The sequence below is a fragment of the Salvelinus alpinus genome, chromosome 9, assembly GCF_045679555.1.
Source record: "Salvelinus alpinus chromosome 9, SLU_Salpinus.1, whole genome shotgun sequence".
NCBI classification, from domain to species: Eukaryota; Metazoa; Chordata; class Actinopteri; order Salmoniformes; family Salmonidae; genus Salvelinus; species Salvelinus alpinus.
In genome coordinates, this window is record NC_092094.1 from 74,781,507 (window position 1) to 74,801,598 (window position 20,092).

Here is a 20,092-nt window from a genome sequence, read left to right on the forward strand (position 1 = left end):
AGTATTTGATACACTGCCGATTTTGCAGGTTTTCCTACTTACAAAGCATGTAGAGGTCTGTCATTTTTATCATAGGTACACTTCAACTGTGAGAGACGGAATCTAAAACAAAAATCCAGAAAATCACATTGTATGATTTTTAAATAATTAATTTGCATTTTATTGCATGACATAAGTATTTGATCACCTACCAACCAGTAAGAATTCCGGCTCTCACAGACCTGTTAGTTTTTCTTTAAGAAGCCCTCCTGTTCTCCACTCATTACCTGTATTAACTGCACCTGTTTGAACTCGTTACCTGTATAAAAGACACCTGTCCACACACTCAATCAAACAGATTCCAACCTCTCCACAATGGCCAAGACCAGAGAGCTGTGTAAGGACATCAGGGATAAAATTGTAGACCTGCACAAGGCTGGGATGGGCTACAGGACAATAGGCAAGCAGCTTGGTGAGAAGGAAACAACTGTTGGCGCAATTATTAGAAAATGGAAGAAGTTCAAGATGACGGTCAATCACCCTCGGTCTGGGGCTCCATGCAAGATTTCACCTCGTGGGGCATCAATGATCATGAGGAAGGTGAGGGATCAGCCCAGAACTACACGGCAGGACCTGGTCAATGACCTGAAGAGAGCTGGGACCACAGTCTCAAAGAAAACCATTAGTAACACACTACGCCGTCATGGATTAAAATCCTGCAGCGCACGCAAGGTCCCCCTGCCTAAGCCAGTGCATGTCCAGGCCCGTCTGAAGTTTGCCAATGACCATCTGGATGATCCAGAGGAGGAATGGGAGAAGGTCATGTGGTCTGATGAGACAAAAATAGAGCTTTTTGGTCTAACTCCACTCGCCGTGTTTGGAGGAAGAAGAAGTATGAGTACAACCCCAAGAACACCATCCCAACCGTGAAGCATGGAGGTGGAAACATCATTCTTTGGGGATGCTTTTCTGCAAAGGGGACAGGACGACTGCACCGTATTGAGGGGAGGATGGATGGGGCCATGTATCGCGAGATCTTGGCCAACAACCTCCTTCCCTCAGTAAGAGCATTGAAGATGGGTCGTGGCTGGGTCTTCCAGCATGACAACGACACGAAGCACACAGCCATGGCAACTAAGGAGTGGCTCCGTAAGAAGCATCTCAAGGTCCTGGAGTGGCCTAGCCAGTCTCCAGACCTGAACCCAATAGAAAATCTTTGGAGGGAGCTGAAAGTCCGTATTGCCCAGCGACAGCCCCGAAACCTGAAGGATCTGGAGAAGATTTGTAGGGAGGAGTGGGCCAAAATCCCTGCTGCAGTGTGTGCAAACCTAGTCAAGAACTACAGGAAACGTATGATCTCTGTAATTGCAAACAAAGGTTTCTGTACCAAATATTAAGTTCTGCTTTTCTGATGTATCAAATACTTATGTCATGCAATAAAATGCAAATTAATTACTTAAAAATCATACAATGTGATTTTCTGGATTTTTGTTTTAGATTCCGTCTCTCATAGTTGAAGTGTACCTATGATAAAAATTACAGACCTCTACATGCTTTGTAAGTAGGAAAACCTGCAAAATTGGCAGTGTATCAAATACTTGTTCTCCCCACTGTATACATTTCTGCTTGGCAGAGTTTTACACATGGAAAGATTTAAGTAACAAATCGAAAATAAAATGTTTTTTTTTCTGCCTCAGTCTTTAGAATAGTCTTATCTTGTAAGATACATATTTGATACAGAACAAAGCACTAGGTTTTAGTGGAACCTCAGAAGCAGCAGAAACAGGTCAGCTTGGCTGTCATTTAATATATATTGGCCTACTTAAAGGGACAGTTCACCCAAACATCAATGTGAGTCATCTCTGCAACTTGGTCAGCTAACAGTATGTCACGAGACACTAACGTTTGCCAAACATCTCAATACCTCAGAAGCAGGGGTTGGAACCAATTATTTATTAGTTTAATTCTGAACAGAACCATATTTTTTGTTGCGTTCCTCTGTTCCCACAGAGGTTTGAAAGGGAAAAAACGTTACTTTTTTATGTCGTTCTTTTTTAAACTTCTGAAATCGGGTGGTGGGAGAAAGAGAGGATGGCTTGAAGCGCTGGGCATCTTATGACATGCATTATCTGAATTAGGCCCACGGAATTATACATGTGGAGGACTGGCATCTATGGAGGAACTTTTAATTTCAAAGAGTTCGCTTAATGTTGGACCAGAGCTAGCTAACAAGCTTGTGTGTGAAGAGCGGCGCCAGAATTAAAATAAAAACATCTTACCTTTTTGTAGTTTATAAATCCAATGTGAAACGTGATACCTAGCAAGAACCCATTCTTCTCTAATTACAAATCGCTCTCCCTAATTTCTGAATCACGCTTGTAACGTCAATAGGCTACAGTAAACAATACTTCGGATGGGGAGGGGCAGGTAGCCTACACGCACACTGGCAAAGATTTTCAGCTGGCAGGGAGGCAGACACCGGAATAAGTTTCTTAATGAGAGAGTGAGTGCTTTGCGCGACAGAATAAAAGAACGGAATGTAAAATAACGTTATTAGCCGGATCCCATGGTTTTAAAACAACAGTATAGATCACTTTCTGTTTGTTTCTGTTCCCTGAACTGGTTCCAAGCCCTGCTCAGAAGTGGTCTAACAATAAGCTGGGACCATATCCCACCATGACTGTTGTGTAGATCTGGCAAGGAGAAAGTTTCTCAGTAGTTTGGGATTGAGGTCTGCTGATTTCATCATAACAGGAACCTACACAAAAAAATCACATTTGAGTCTGGTCAACTTGAATGTGAACTACCCCTTTAAGGTAAAAAAACAAACAAGGTTATTCATCTACATAACTTATTTCACATTAAAAGCAGCGACCTGGGAGTGGGGGAACCTAGCTTATAGGGAAAGGTAGATGGGGGGGGAAGGTGTTTGTGGAATCACCAAACAAACCCTGACCCCTTACCTTTTGAACCTGTGTCAGCCAACAGATCAGTCTCTCTTCCTCCTATTGCTTGCCTGGTCTGTCAATCACTCCGGACAACCAATAAGCTACGAGGGCAGGAAACTCAAGCCCCATGGTAGCTACTCCCATAAAGTGACTTATTTTTAAAAGAGAAAATACCATTTAAAAGCAAGTATCTTGGATAACAGCTTGTGTTGAAGACGTCATGGCATATAAAGGATAGAAAAAGAAGTGTTTGCATTGGTCCCTATTATTCTTAGTACTGGGAGTACAGGCAGCCGCTGGCACCTTAATTGGAGAGGATGGGCTCATAATAATGGCTGGAACGGAATGGTTTCAAACACATGGTCCATGAGTTTGATGCCATTCCATTTACTCCATTCCAGCCATTATTATGAGCCTTCCTCCCCTCAGCAGCCTCATGTGATAGGGACATTTCCAACGCACCCTTGATTGGCAATCTTAAAATAATAACGCATTTTCTCTCAACTGGGGAACATGATTATGACACCTTAATTTAAGGGAACAGACTAAGCTACGGTTAAAAGCTAAAAACAAATGGTTTGGGTACAGCTTCAATATGCTTATAGTTACCCCCATAGCAACCACGTATGGCCCCTTTCACTAGCTTGCACGATACCTCTCTCTCAAGCAATAATATAATGAATGTCTGATTTTCACTTGCTTTAAACCTATCCAGCTTAGGTAGTGCTACAACAAGGGGATATATTTATACATTTCAGGGATTACAGAGGCCTGTTGAGAACACTCGCCTCTCTCTCCCTTATACTGCGAAGTTGGAGACAAATGAAATGGGACAGACAGACGGAGAGGGAAAAGGGAGGGGTGAACAGACAGTGTAAGAGGCAAAAGAGAAGAGTATACATGGAAAGAGAATATGTCTGGGTGAGGTAGAGAAGAAAGATGGAGCGAGCGAGGAATCAAATAGCATACTGTGCACGTTGGGGGAGAAGGTGCCAAAATCAGAATGCCAAGGCAGGAGCCCTCCATGCTTACAGGGAGTTGTCCAGGGTTCCATAATAACCTATTCTGATTCTTTAGACTCACACAGACAAGAGCATAATATACCTCACACACTGTACATACACTGTATGACTGTTTCATAGACAACTTTAGGGCCAGGCCTCCCAACACAATACCTCTAGAACAGTCTAAAGGGGTTAGGAAATAGGGAGGTGGAGGTAAGGGGAGGCCTGTTACCTTAGCTTTGACAGTCTCTAAGCCTATGCATTACTTTTGGTCATCATTTACAGTATAATGTTCCAACAAGCTCTACTTGCTCCCAACAAATATTTTCCTACTCTACTGTAGCCTCATCCTCATGTGCACTCACGCACGCGCGCACACACAAACATATGCTGCGTTCATAACTAAGTGGGAAGGTGGTATTTACCATATACGACTGACTGGTAGCTGCGGAAATGACTTCGATAACAGCATTTTCGGCAGTTAAATGCAACAACAAAACCATTGCTTTTTATAGTTATATTAATGTTTTTTGAACACTAATTTGTTTACAAGCATTATAGCTGTACATTTCTCAACGAGTTAAAAGCACGTGAATGCATCCAACACGTTTTTGCGACTTCACAACTGGTAATTACCACCTTCCCATTTGATTATGAACGCAAAATTACACGTTTCTCTCTCATCCCTAGTCGTCTAGCACCTCTGTTTTGATGTCACTTCCTGTCCCGCCCAGGGCCAATCCTCCCCCCGCCTGCGTTGCCAGGGCGAGGATGCTGTGATTGACGGCCGCCATCTCCACGGCGAGGGCGATGGGATCCTGGTGCTCCAGGGCATTGCTGTGATTGGTGGAGTCATCATCCTGGGGGGAGGGGGGAGACCAGGACACACCTGTCAGTCTGGAACCTTCCATCCCCACCCCCTGAGCGAGACCCCACCCAGAGAGCAAGGAGCGGCCAATCAGAGAGCTAGCCCTCTGGGCAGCCAAGCCCCCCCTGCCCGAGCCGGGCCAAGCCGCCAGCCAGCTGGGCAGCAGGGTGGGCACCTGCAACCGCAAGAGGGGGAGGAGTCAGGGGTCGTGTTTACACATCATACTAGTCTAAAGCTGTGGTCTTCAACCCTGAGACAACTGCAGGGCGCATTTACTAAGCAAAACCACGGGCTGCATTAAAATCGGTTCACGGACCATATTTGGTCCACCCTTGAGTTTGAGACCCCTGACCTACACACTGACCTGAAAGAAATGGATAGGTAAAGCAAAGTACTATGTTGCTTTCCACTATCCTGTGTTTTCAGATCGAGAATCCGCTTCAGACTATTGAGATGCACCCTTGTTCGGTTACGTACGTCAACTGGTTAGCATGGACAAATACATGAACATTAAGGCGTTCTTTCCCCCTACTTCTTGGTTAGCTACCCATCTCACAGATTTGGTATAGAGAAAAAGTTCTGTACCAAATATGGAGTACAGTATGGATATGTAATGCAATACAACGTCTCATAGCAGTATACATACCTGTGTGGGAGAGGACAGGTCTAGTCGACTGAAGGGTCTGGTAACAGCTCTCTTCTCAAACAGAGGGACTTCACAGCCCTGCAGGAAAACAAGAGGCAATATGTTAAACCACCCGTATGAAGGCAGAATGGTCTTGACTACAAGATACAAACTGGATGAGACTAGGGCCTAGATTTAATCAGATCAAGCGTGAACTGGCATAGCTGATGTTTTGGCGATGTCGAAGGTGTAACTGCTTTGGAGCTGTCTAATTGGTGCGCAGCTGCTCTTGATCATTGTCATGAAGCCACTCACGTTAGAAGATCAGAACGAGAAAGTCTATCCTATATGGAAATAATGACGCTCAAATTGAAAATCATTCAACAAAAATAATGAGGATTTCTATCAGCCTAATCTAGGTGTAGATTACATCTCATATTCTAGTGTTCGAACTGGGATTTTTCTTAATGCGTGCAGTCAATGTCAATGTCCGCTTTAAGTATAGTGCCAAGAGTCGCTAGTGGATTTGACCAGTCTAACGCATTTCCACCTCTAACACCGCAAAAACGACCGCTGTGAATGTCGGCTAAACCACATGCTCAGGGATGATCTCTCTCATGTGTATGATAGAGCACCCCTATAAAAAGGTAGAATGTCTTGGCTGTCAGATACAACACGATTTGCAGAGAACTGGACCATTCCACCTTATTAGGGGTGGTTACCTGGTCAGGGAAGTCATTCCCCTCAATGTCATCGCCGTTGGAGTGTCCACCAGGACTCTGGACGTCGATCCCATGGCTCTCCAGGATTGCTGCTTCTTCTTCGAAAAAATTAAAACTTCTCCATAACATATCTGAGCCTTACGCACTCTCTCATACACACTCACTCGACCCCCCCCCCCCCCGAGAGGTCGTAAACGTTACCTATGTTGGCGCGTCTCTTGATCTCCTTGCGGCGGTTGGCAAACCAGTTGTAGACCTTCAGAGACGTGACTTTCTCCAGATCAGACAGCTTCTTCCCTGCACACACCATATTCAAGTGTTCTTACTCCATAATAAATATTCAACATAAGTATGTACCTCTTTCGTTTTTCCATGTTTTCCTCCTGCTGGTTCTTACCTGGTTTCTGGATGACAGCGTTGCAGGCGTTAGCGATCTCCTCTCTTTTAGCTTCATCAGGGTACTGGTTGTCATTGAAGTAACTGGAAAATAACCACAACGTAATTTATTAGGCAACATTCACATTTCTCCAAGTCTAACGGCAAATTTGCTACTTTCCCCAATCTCTCAGCCTTTATCTAGATTATAACAACTCACCAAATCTCCCTCCCTCAACTCTCTCTCCATCACTTCCCTTTCTCTCTATGTCTCTTCCTCACCTCTCCATCACAGCCAGACATTCTTTCCTCCAGGTGAAGCGACTGCCTCGGCGCAGACGGAAGCTCCCGGGGGTGGAGCTTATAGGGGGCGGAGTCTGCCGCCACTCAACCACATCCTCCAGAGACATGGGGGCGGGCCGCATCGTCAGAGTGGCACCTGTAGATACAACCGTGATGTTACCATGGAGACAACCCTCACGTAACCAAGATTGTATCAAGTGATCAAGTGAAACGTTGATTAATGTGCGCAGTCCCTTTAAAAATAAACTCAAACATCTACTATTTAGAGAGTGCTCTCCTTTAGTTGTTGATTGAGTGCATTTTATAAAAAAGGATTCAGCACCTTATTTCATAGAAGAATTAAGAGTGTTATATTGCGACTGCGTGGTGTGCATGTATGGAAATTAGGACTCATTTATACAAAGAGCGGTAGTGTTTTTGGCATAGATCAATAGCACTATCCTAATGAACAATGGCGGCTGTAACCCTTATATACGGCCTATAGCTGTAACACACATACAGCATTCCCATTATAAATGTAGAGATGTAGGGAGAGGTGGACTGTGTCCATATGAAGATGTTGAAACTCATAACAGATGTTTTAAAAGACTAACATCCTGGATGCTACTTGTGCTTCCTGGGACTAGAACCTTCGTCTTTTTCTGACTCCATTCTATTTGACTCACACCTATACATGCTTTTGATTGGAACTAAAATGAAATGTTGAAATCTGTTGTCTAGATCAGGGATGGGCAACTTTGATGGGGGCCACACACAAAAAAAACGAGATAAATTGCAGTTTTACAGCAAATTTCCTGCAATTCTACACATTTTGCCATATGGTGGAGGCACATTTTTGCAGTTTTTAATATGATAACAGATGTTCAATGGGCCCCATCCCGGTCGGTAATTCGACAATGCTTAAGTTTACCTGAGCGCTAGACTAATTTACCAATCTAAAAACATTTAGCTGACTTGGGCTAATTGAGTAACTGCTGAAGCACAACCAAATTTTGAAATTGCACCTTGTGTATTCTACTATTCTAACTCTCAACAGTAAGTTGAGACCCCGACTGAGATCCTAAAATTAAAAACATTTTTTTTTTTTTTTTATTGCGTGAAATTGGTCTGCGGGCCTACAAAAGGGGGGCCGTCAGTTGCCTTTCCCTAATCGAGAGATGTAGTCAACATAGATCAACAGTTTTCAAATCTGGGCCTGGAGTTCCACACCACTGCTGCTTTTCAGTCTTGCCCTTTAACCAGGGACTGATTCAGACCTTCGAGTGGACTCTTGGGACAATCAAAATCAATCAATTAACGACTGGAGGAAAAAGAACAACCGGCAGCACTGCAGAGCTGCAGGCCCAGATGGGAATAGCCCTGATGTATGTAGCTAATACAGTAGTAGTCTATAGGTGCTGTGACATACACAGTCCACCAGGGCTCATCACTACACCCTCCCCTCCACACAGACAGAGAGGTGAGGCCGGTGTGATTTCACAAGTTTGCTTTTTATTAAAAATCAGTTTTTCACCATGGTTATACAGTCACACACCAGTACTCTTTAAGGCCTAGCTATAGTCATCATAATAACATATTAAATGAGGTTTATACAGTGCTTAAAGCACTTTACATTTCTACTCAATTGTCTTAGCGACATCGTAGCGATACAACTACAAGTACTACTACTACTCATTATACACCAGCCAATAATGAGTATTTGAATATTTGCGGCTGTGATAGCTTATTGGCTGCTGTGCCCAGAGAGTAGGGGGGGGACACAAAATGGGAAGTGACACATCTGGACACAGGAAGGAGTCATAGACAGACAATGGGTTTGTAGGGGCAGAAACAGGTTGCAGGGGGGTTCGAAATGTGACGTAACAGCTCAGAGAATTGGGCGGGACAAGTACTGTGAATGGAACATTCTGGGGGAGAGGCTTCAATACTGCATGGGGCGTGTCTGCAGAGTAGCTACAGTGCCTTGAAAAAGCATTCATACCCTTTGGATTTCTTCACATTTTTGTGTTAAAGTGGGATTAAAATGGATTTCATTGCAATTTTTTGTCAACAACCACAAAATACTTTAATGTCAATGACATGTTAAAGATTGATCGAAATTAAATGACTCATATAGTCGTTGCATAAGTATTCAGCACGCTGAGTCAATACATGTTAGAAACAGCTTTCCCAGCGATTTTGAGTAATTCTCAAAGAGCTTTACACACCTGGATTTGGCTATTTTATCCCATTATTGTTTTCATAATTCTTCAAGCTCTGTCAAGAAGTTGGGGATCATGGCTAGAAAGCATTTTTCAAGTCTTTCCGCAGATTTAGGTCAAAACTGTAACTTGGCCACTCAGGAACATTCCCAGTCTTCTTGGTAAGCAACTTCAGTGTAGATTTCACCTCGTGTTATGTCCTGCTGAAAATGTGAATTCCTCTCCCAGACTGAAGCAGGTTTTCCTGTAGGAGTGTGCCTGTACTAAGCTCCATCCCGTTTTTTTTAACCCTGAAAAACTTCAGTATTTGCCGATGTGAAGCACACCCACACCATGATGCCGCCACCAACCACCATGCTTGAAAATAAGGAGGGAGTTACTCAGTGATGTGGTGTTGGATTTGCCCCAAACATAAGGCTGTGCATTTAGGCCAAAAAGTGTTTTCCTTTTCCATGTTTTTTTTGCAGTGTTACTTTAGTGCCTTGTTGCATGCTTTGAAATATTTGTATGCTGTATATTTGTATTCTTCTGTCATTAATTTAGGCTTGTCCAAACAAAGGGCCTGAATACTTATACAACGACTATATTGTAGTTCTCATTTTTATTATTGTTGACAAAAACGAACAATTAAATAAATGTTAATCCCACTTTGTAACACAATAAAATGCAAAGAAATCCAAGGGGTCTGAATACCTTTGCAAAGCACTGTATGCCCATTGAAACTGAGGGGGCACAAGACGGCATGTGGGTAGTGTAGTCACATGGAGTGACTACAAATAAACACACTCAGATTTGGCATGAGTGCCCCCTAGAAAAGTGCATTGCATTGGGCCAAAACAACAGTTCAGGGATACATAGGGTGGATTTGGCCATCCCTATTTTCTAGCCCGAGAATATCAACAAATAGTTCATAGACTCGCCCATCAGCTCTCATCATATAACCCCTCTAGTTTGGGCAGGGTCTTAGAGAGTCCTCTAATAGTGGATGGAACGAGTGGAACAACTGAAGAGGGACTGGACAGATGGGAGGAGGCTGAGGGTGGGGGGGTCGGGGGGGCACAGAAGGGGGTCTGCCAGGGGGTGGAGGAGGTGGGGGGCATGGTGGGACCGGGTGGGGGGCTGGTCATGGGGGTGGTGGTGGTGGGCATTACCGGGGGTGGTCTTCTCCAACTGGTACCAGCGATAGAAGGCCCTCTTCTTCTGTTCACTGAGGTCCGAGCCCTGCTGGAGCAGCCAGTGGGAGATACGACTCTGACTGATACCTGGAGAGAGGGGGAGCAAGGGAGAGAAAATGGAGAGAGGAAGTGAGAGAGAGACAGACAGACAAAGAGAGTGAGGATGGCCCAGAGAGAGAAAGAGCACAGAAAGTGGGATTCATTAACTTGCCACTGCATATATACAGTGGATGAAGTACTTGCGGTTTCTCATTACATCCACACAAACACTAGTGACCACAGTTCCACTCCCACAGTCAAGTGCCATATGTAGTGTACTGTATTAGCCACAAGGGGGCATACTGACCTGTGACCTGAGCCACCACAGCCTGAGAGATGCGCCTGTTCCCCAGGAACACCTTGATCTCCTCCTTGATTATGGCACTGTCCCTTCTGGAGGGGGAGAGGTGGTGAGTGTGAGGGAGGAGCGAGAGAGAGAGAGAGAGAGGTGGTGAATGTGAGGGAGGAAAGAGAAAACAAAGAGCATTGTTCACTTTTGCTAGGAAGATCGAATGAGAAGACGGTTCAAGGAAAAGAGAGGACGAGTGAAGAAGTGAGAGAGAGATGTCTGTGGAAAGAGCGAGAGAAATGGAGGAAGAGAGAGCCATGAATAGAGGGAGATATGATCAGCAAGTACAATGACGTTGGAGAGGAAGCAAAGCGCTAATCAAAAGGGAAATATTTATTTTATTTAACTAGGCAAGTCAGTTAAGAACAAATTCTTATTTACAATGACGGCCTACCCCGGCCAAACCCGGACAACGCTGGGCCAATTGTGCGCCGCCCTATGGGACTCCCAATCACGTCCGGATGTGATACAGCCTGGATTCGAACCAGGGACTGTAGTGACGCCTCTTGCACTGAGATGCAGTGCCTTAGACCACTGCGCCACTCGGGAGCTCAATATGAGGGGTTGAGGAAAAGCAAGGAGAATAGGGGTGATGGCAGAGAAAGTGTGTGTGTGACCAAGTGCCGCTGTATGTGTGATTGTCAGAAGGAAAGAGTGAATGTGACAAAAGCAGAGAGCGAGAGCGAGAAAGTGAGAGCGAGACGGAAAGAGTGAATGTGACAAAAGCAGAGAGCGAGAGCGAGAAAGTGAGAGCGAGACGGAGAGAGCGCGAGACGGAGGGAGATAGCGAGGCAGAGAAGGAGAGAGAGCAGTTCTCATAGATGTGATGGAGCGTCTGCTGAACACTGGAGACACACACACACACAGTCTCTGTCGATACACTGCCTTCTCATTTACATTTATATTGATTCCCCTTCATGGAGAACGTGAGGGAGAATCAGGCAGCACTGAGCTGCCAGAAATCCACTGTTACTTTTCTCTCCCTCCATTTAATTTCATTTTCATCACTCCATCTAATCAATACTGCCTTTATCACTGGGCACACACTACAAAAGAGCAGCTGCAGGGTTGACAGGACACGTGTGTGTGTGTGTGTGTGTGTGTGTGTGTGTGTGTGTGTGTGTGTGTGTGTGTGTGTGTGTATGAGATCCCACATTTTATGTAGCGAACCAGATAACGTTACCCGCATATATTCCATTCATAGTTGATATCTTTCCAACCACTTCAACCCAAACTGTCAATGTAATAACGTATTGTGTGTTCATGTGTTTTTGGACAGGCATTGGTTAATTGATAACTGACTGGCCTGCTAATTATGTGCAGGTGGTTAAAGGTGCGGGAGAGGCACCTGGTTTTCAGTTTAAGCGAGGATGATGTGAGGAGTGTCTGCGTCTATTATACCTCTCGGTTTGACATTTGTCTTTAGCCACTTTAACTCTGCCTGTTTCAAGTCTGTATTTATTATAGTTATGGAAAATAAGTCATATTTTTAAGTAAATCCAAATTCTAGTCATTAACTTTTTAATGCAAAAAGCATCAGCCAGCTTCGTCACTGTGTGTCTGATTATGGTGTCTGTGTTTATAGACCGGTGTCACTTAACTCATTAGACTCAGGCCTGGGGGTCTAGCTCAGAACAAAACACATTCAAAACCGACATGTTCAGGTAGTATGAAAGGTCATTCGTTTGGTTACCATTTTGTGCCTATTGACTACCATCTAAATCTGTTCAGATAATGCTGTGTTCATGTGCTATACGACACTCGGGACCTCCGAGTTAAAATGAACACAAGTTATTTTGCGAGGAGCTTCCTATTGGTTGATTCTGGTACTTTCAAGTGAGAAACTCTTGAGTTCAATGAGTTTCCAAGTCGGAAATGTCAGAGTTTCCTATTTCCGACTAGCACGTGAACGAGGCATAAGACTCAGGTTACTCCTCCTCACCTCATGAGTTCCTCCACTTTGTCGTCCACGTCTAGTTCCTCCTCGCTGGCCTCAAACCCGTAGCCTCTCGCAGTCACGCCACCACTAACCGCACTAACACTGATAGGAAACCGTGGTGGAGACAGCTTTCCGTTCGTCATGGCAACAATCTCTCCGCCGCCACCAACCCCACACCCGTTCTGAGCCACTGCTGCCAAAGCAACAGGGGCAGATACAACCGCCGGAGGGGGCGGCGACATATCATAGTTGTTGCTAAGTGACGGCGACAGATCACTCCCGCCACTCCCATTCGCCCGGTAACCAGTCTGTGTGGCGGCCGTGGACGTCGATGAGGACGCCACAACGTTGTTGGACGAGGAAGACGACGTCATATTAGCATTGCTATTGGACGTCGGTCCCTGACCGACAGGCTGGGGCTGCATCTGGGGACGGCGTCCAAACTTGTGTCCGTGCTGGCGGTCCAGTCTGTCCAGGGTATCCAGAGCGTGGAGGATCTCTGGCTTGGTCATCCCCGTCCTCCTCAGCCGTTGGAGCAGGTCAATCTGCTCGATGGTGAAGCGAGGCTCATCTGTGAACTGAGACATCCTGGACAGAGAGAAGAGGAGAGAGGAGTTGACATGGAGCGAGAGAGGAGGGGAACGGTTAGATGGGATGGATGAAGAGAGGAGGGGAACGGTTAGATGGGATGGATGAAGAGAGGAGGGAGAGAGAAGAGTTTAGATGGCGTGAGAGACGAGAGTTTAGAAGGAATGGATAAAGAGATGGAGGGAGAATGGTTTAAACAGAGGGAGAGCGAGAGTTCAGATCAGACGGACGGATGAAGAGAGGAGGGAGAAGGAGACGCGTTTAGATGAGACAAACAGGGATGGATGGAGAGATGGGGAGCTGTCGCTGTATTGTATATGACCCTGTCCAGAGAACAACTGCTAGCCCCTTAGACACTGGTACAGATCAAATAGTATTGCATAACACTGCTTATGTCTATGACGTAACCCATTATTATAACCCATTACTATGAGGGAGGCCATGGCAGCTCTTACAAAAGATTACGCTGAGACACGTATGCACTCAGAATCACACAAAAACATCATCCAGCTTACAAAGAAGTACACACAAATGGAAATTCCCGAAGAACCGCACACACCTTATCTCCTCATCAGCGGCATGCTTAGAGAAGACTGGCTCAGCAGCTGCAGCCCAGATATGAAATGGATTATTCTATCAACCTCTTAGAGGGCTTTTAGAGAGAGAGAGAGAGAGAGAGAGAGAGAGCGCGGGCGAGGGGTAGAGGGAGAGATGGGGAGAATGAGGAAAAGGACATGAGAGATAGGAGAGAGAGAGAGAGAGAGAGAGAGAGAGGGGAAGAGAGAGAAGGATAGATGTGGAAAGGGATGGGACATATGGATAGACTTAGATAGATAGTGCGAAAGGGGGGAGGGTGAGAGAGATGGAAATAGAGAGAGAGCAGACCGCATGTGTGTGCGAGAGAGAGAGAGAGAGAGAGAGAGAGAGAGAGAGAGAGAGAGAGAGAGAGAGAGAGAGCTGACAGAGAACACATGCATGACAGAGAGAGAGAGAGAGAGTTGAAAGATTGAGAGGAGAAAGGGAGGGAGGAGGGGTTAAGAGAGAGTGCGACTTGGGAAAAACGCCAAGAAAATGTTCCATTCTAAGCGGCCAACCTCCATATTTTCCCTTTGAAGAGGGCGGGAATGAGTCATAGGACAGTGTATAGGATATCACACAGACAGACATCAGACAAACTTACATACAGTAGTGTACATACACACCCCGCCAGGACACACACACACACACACACACACACACACACACACACAGAGAGAGCAGTAAAAAAAGGAGGCAGACAGACAGACAGGGTCAAATAGAGTAGAGGGCACGCGAACACACAGGCTAGTCTCTAAACCTAGTGACTGAAGGCTGTTAGAGAAGGAGGTGCCATAGTCAGAATGCATATTGCACAAAGCACACTAGTGATCTCATCAACTGAAAACAAGAGGGCATATAGCTGTTATTATTATTATGTAGAGCTTTAAACAATGCAACAACGCCTAGCCTACTTGACAGAGACAGTACCCAGAACCATTACTGTATGAAAAGCCAGTCTCTGCACAGAGCAGACAAAAAAAATAGATATACAAAATAAAAGCCCTATAGACCCTGGTCAAAAGTAGTGTCCTTTATAGCAAATAGGGTGCCATTTGGGATGCTTACTTTGAGACATTGGCTAAATCAGAGGAATCAGAGTCAGAGGAAGGATACATTAACAGCTCGTGATCTTCATTTTATACTACATTCTCCTCTACGATGTCCTGATGTGGTCACATGAAGGCTGCTGCACACATTCCACAATATGATTCCAAATCTGCCGTCCTTAAAAAAAGCTCTCTGGAATACATGAGGCATACCTCCCCCTCTCTTATCTCCCTCTCAAACTATACAGTGCATTCGGAGAGTATTCAGAGCCCTTCCCTTTTTCCACATTTTGTTACATTACAGGCTTATTCTACAAATTTAAATAAATTGTTGTTTTTGTCCCCCCTCAATCTACATACAATTTTTTTCATTTCACCCACTAACTTGACTGAGAACACATTCTCATTTACAGCAACGACCTGGGGAATAGTTACGGGGAGAGGAGATGAATGAGCCAATAGTAAACTGGGGATGATTAGGTGGCCATGATGTTATGAAGGCCAGATTGGGAATTTAGCCAGGACACCGGGGGTTAACACCCCTACTCTTATGATAAGTGCCATGGGATCTTTAGTGACCACAGAAAGCCAGGACACCTGTTTAACGTCCCATTCGAAAGACAGCACCCTACACAGGGCAATGTCCCCAATCAGCCTCGAGACTTCTTGGGTATGATGCTACAAGCTTGGCACACCTGTATTTGGGGAGTTTCTACATTATTCTCTGCAGATCCTCTCAAACTCTGTCAGGTTGGAATGGGAGCGTCGCTGCACAGATATTTTCAGGTCTCTCCAGAGATGTTCGATCGGGTTGAAGTCCAGGCTCTGGCTGAGCCACTTAAGGACATTCAGAGACCTGTCCTGAAGCCACTCCTGCATTGTCCTGTTGGAAGGTGAACCTTCTCCCCCAGTCTGAGGTCATGAGTGCTCTGGAGCAGGTTTTAATTAAGGATCTCTGTACTTTGCTCCATTCATCTTTCCCTCGATCCTGACTAGTCTCCCAGTCCCCGCCCCTGAAAAACATCCCCACAACATGATGCTGCCACCACCATGCTTCACCGTAGGGATGGTGCCAGGTTTCCTCCAGATGTGACACTTGAAATTCAGGCCAAAGAGTTCAATCTTGGATTCATCAGACCAGAGAATAATGTTTCTCAAAGTCTGAGAGTCCAAGCGGGCTGTCGTGTGCCGTTTTACTGAGGAGTGGCTTCCTTCTGGCCACTACCTTAAAGGCCTGATTGGTGGAGTGCTGCAGTGATGATTGTCCTTCTGGAAGGTTCTCCCATCTCCACAGAGGAACTCTGGAGCTCTGTCAGTGACCCTCGGTTCTTGGTCACCTCCCTGACCAAGGCCCTTCTCCCCCAATTGCTCAGTTTGTCTGGGCAGCCACCTCTAGGAAGAGTCTTGGTGGTTCCAAACTTCTTCCATTTAAGAATGATGAAGGCCACTGTGTTTTTGGTGGATCTTCAATGCTGCAGACATTTTTTGGTACCCTTCCCCAGATCTGTGCCTCGACACAATCCTGTCGCGGAGCTCTACGGACAATTCCTTCGACCTTGGCTCAGACATGCACTGTCAACTGTGGGACCTTATATAGACAGGTGTGTGCCTTTCCAAATCATGTCCAATCAATTGAATTTACCACAGGTGGACTCCAATCAAGTTGTAGAAACATCTCAAGGATGATCAATGGAAACAGGATGCACCTGAGCTCAATTTCAAGGCTCATAGCAAAGGGTCTGAATACTTATGAAAATAAGGTATCTGTTTTAAATGCAAACATTTCTAAAAACCTGTTTTTCGCTTTGTCATTATGAGTGTGTGTAGATTATTATTTTAATTTTTTTTATGTAATCCATTTTAGAAAAAGGCTGTAACGTAACAAAATGTGGAAAAAGGGAAGGGGTCTGAATACTTTCCAAATGAACTGTAGGCTTAGGCTAGGTCCCAACACTAAAGTCTAGGGAAAATAGTACATTTTTGCTCTAGCCCAATGCAACCATGCCTGATTTGACTAATACTCAACTAGGCTAATCAAGGGCTTGACTAGTTGAATCAGGTGTGCCAGCTAGGTGAGGGCAGGAACAATAAGGTGCCCAGGACCTTGACTTAGGTGGGGCAGCCCTGCTCTTCTTCCTGGAGATCTACTGAAACCATGTCTTATAGTCCAGTCTGTAATATAAACCCTGGGTGGGAGTCAAAGTGCTGCTCCTTCAGTGAAGTGAAACAAGTTTCTCCACAAATCCTCCTCCTCCTTGACTCTCCTGTCTTCCTCTGGTGCAGAGGCTCAGAGCCTGGCCCTAGCCCTGGGGAGGAAAGAGGTTTAATACTGCTGACTAAACTAGCACTGGTCAATGCTCTTTATACAGTAGATCACTGCTCAGCAGAAAGGCTGCAGGGAAAAAGGGCTGGGTGGATGGATGGATAGAGAGAGCGAGTGCAAGAGAAATCTATGCACACACACAACTATGCCCTGAGAGCCTCGTGGCTTTTAAAAGTTAGAGTGTCCAGGCGTGTCAGATTTGACTCAGCAGGAAAAACAAACTCTCAAAACATACACTGAGTGTGTTTGGGTCTGAGTGACTTGTTAAACAAGTGGACGCAACTATTAGCATATTACAATTGTGAAACGACTGTACTGTATTTGTGCTGTAAACTGCAACGCCAGGGAAATGATCGTCCTTCGGAGCAAAATAACACATTTTTCCATGCCTAATCAACCATTCCAAGCTTGTAACCTGTGTAGTTGAATCCTTAGGGCCCCTAGAAAAAGGTTAGGAGCCAGGAAGCAATATGTTTACCCAGGTGCAGAAGGAAGCAGCCAGTTAGTAGCTTCACAGCAAACTTTCCCTGACTCCCTTTGCCTAGAAATCTTTTGGATTACTAGGTGTCTGATGAAAAGGTGGATACTGGTAAATTTGGGTGTCTGTGCTTCTGGTTTTGTATTGGGAACACTGACTGGTAAACTAGTCTCGCAACACAGAGCCTACACGGGGAAATCTAATGGGTAACCTGTATAATGATCTACAAATTAGGACTAGAGGAAACATTCGCATGCAAGCAATTCCATGGTAACGGAATTACCCTTTGACTCAGATGTTTCACTTTAAAATGTGTGCCAAAAGAAAACAACATTGATTTCAAAGTTTAACAAACCATACAACTCCATGCAATGGTGTCTGGAGAAGTGGGTCAACTCTATGGCCCGGCCGGTGATGGCACCCTGTCTGAAGAATTCTATGAGAAACAGTGACACACTCCGAATGGCCTAAAATGATAAATCCCATATTGGTCTTTCACAGTCAGGAAACCCAAGCGGTACTGTGGTACTGTGCAAGCAGGCTAATAGTAGGCCTACTATTGAAATAAATAAATGAAGCTGTCAACCGAGTCGGAAATATTCAGGTTTTTGCTCCCAAAGTAGAGCTTGAATAGACAAACAACAAAATTGGATGTTCCAATTCCATAACAATGCTTAAACCACATCAGGAGACCACTTTGGGGTTTGGGGAAAACCCCAAGAATGTAGTGCATGAGATGGAGTCTCCCCAGGTAGGCATTGGCTACTTTGTAGCTAGTTAACATTCAATTTAATAGGTTTTTGGGAAAGCCTTTCCATCTAACAGAAGAGTCAGACCTTTCATCGCTATATTTCTTCTGTTCTCTAATTGTTTGAAACCTGGATGTTTTACTTCATAATCTGAGACATATATTGCCTGGATCACAGTAGTCTGTCGCCAAAATCCCCCCATAGAAACATGGGGGCAATTATTTTCTAAAGACTTCCTCATATGCGTTCTCCTGTTCTATTGTTTTTCTTGTAACTTTCTTTCATTGTTTAGTAGCCAAAGGCCTTATCCTAATCATAGCAACCCATGATACAACAACTATCATTAGATCGCCCCTCTTTCTAAATTTAACAGATATCTACACATCTCTGTCCACGAAACCGCTCGCATGTGCTGTGCACATTTTAGAATGAGTTTTCCTGCAAATTGCATTTTTGGAGCCTTCGCGCATAGGCCTCCTGCTGTGTGCATATTGCTGAATAAGTAATATCTCGACATTTTAAGCTAAACATTCTGATCTGTTCCGTTAACATTGTTAATTGATACGGCTTAAGGAAGTGGGTATACAGCGTATACCCGCCACTACACGACTTACTCTATGCACAGGGACTACGTTGAACAATTTACACAGAAGTTTTCACAAAAACACATTTACTGGAAGACCTGTGCAGATGCAAAGTTAAGTAACAGAATTACAGTAAAATCGCAATAATAAAAAAAACTTTATAAAAACGATGCGCACTCTTCAATGGGGCAGAAGTCTGAGTTGTTGTGATTCTGGATGGCCAGATAGCAACAGTGACAAGAAACTACAAGAAACTACCTTTTGGACAATCGTAAGTGATTTGTTTAAGCTAGTTTCATCTTGATCCCATGTCTTGTTTTGAGGTGTTTTGACTGATTTCATGTCAAACAACTGTAATAACGTATTTGAGAGACAACAAGTGCTCATTGTGCAAATGTATTTGTTTCCAATGAACATTGGAGACTAAATATAGTTTACATGTTGTTAACAATCTAAGCCAACCCCGTCTGTTTTGACACAAACTCAGCAAAAAAATAAACGTCCCTTTTTCAGGACCCCGTCTTTCAAAGATAATTCGTAAAAATCCAAATAACTTCACAGATCTTCATTGTAAAGGGTTTAAACACTGTTTCCCATGTTTGTTCAATGAACCATAAACAATTAATGAACATGCACCTGTGTAACAGTCGTTAAGACACTAACAGCTTACAGACGGTAGGCAATTAAGGTCACAGTTATGAAAACTTAGGACACTAAAGAGGCCTTTCTACTGACTCTGAAAAACACCAAAAGAAAGATGCCCAGGGTCCCTGCTCATCTGCGTGAACGTGCCTTAGGCATGCTGCAAGGAGACATGAGGACTGCAGATGTGGCCAGGGCAATAAATTGCAATGTCCGTACTGTGAGACGCCTAAGACAGTGCTACAGGGAGACAGGACGGACAGCTGATCGTCCTCGCAGTGGCAGACCACGTAACAACACCTGCACAGGATCGGTACATCCGAACATCACTCCTGCGGGACAGGTACAGGATGGCAACAAAAACTGCCCGAGATACACCAGGAATGCACAATCCCTCCATCAGTGCTCAGACTGTCCGCAATAGGCTGAGAGAGGCTGGACTGAGGTCTTGTAGGCCTGATGTAAGGCAGGTCCTCACCAGACATCACCAGCAACAACGTCGCCTATGGGCACAAACCCACCGTCGCTGGACCGGCAAAAAAAACTGGCACTGGACTGGCAAAAAAAAGTGCTCTG

General features: G+C 44.8%; 1 protein-coding gene across 5 annotated transcripts in view; it reads right to left on the minus strand.

Moving 5' to 3' along the window:
* Positions 1-1,522: 1,522 nt before the first annotated feature.
* The window catches only part of LOC139530622 (homeobox-containing protein 1-like), a 33,624-nt gene continuing 15,054 nt past the window's right edge, over positions 1,523-20,092 (minus strand). For 2 of the 5 annotated variants that reach the window (XM_071327195.1, XM_071327197.1), the window contains 9 exons: positions 12,531-13,115; positions 10,547-10,632; positions 10,177-10,287; positions 6,804-6,960; positions 6,544-6,626; positions 6,348-6,443; positions 6,147-6,244; positions 5,446-5,523; positions 1,523-4,974 (listed from right to left, as the gene is read on the minus strand). In XM_071327195.1, coding sequence (XP_071183296.1) covers positions 4,618-4,974; positions 5,446-5,523; positions 6,147-6,244; positions 6,348-6,443; positions 6,544-6,626; positions 6,804-6,960; positions 10,177-10,287; positions 10,547-10,632; positions 12,531-13,115 — 1,651 coding nt within the window. In that variant the 3' untranslated portion in view covers positions 1,523-4,617. The remainder of the gene's footprint in view (positions 4,975-5,445; positions 5,524-6,146; positions 6,245-6,347; positions 6,444-6,543; positions 6,627-6,803; positions 6,961-10,176; positions 10,288-10,546; positions 10,633-12,530; positions 13,116-20,092) is intronic. The other 3 variants (XM_071327196.1, XM_071327200.1, XM_071327198.1) reach the window with 3 other exon arrangements.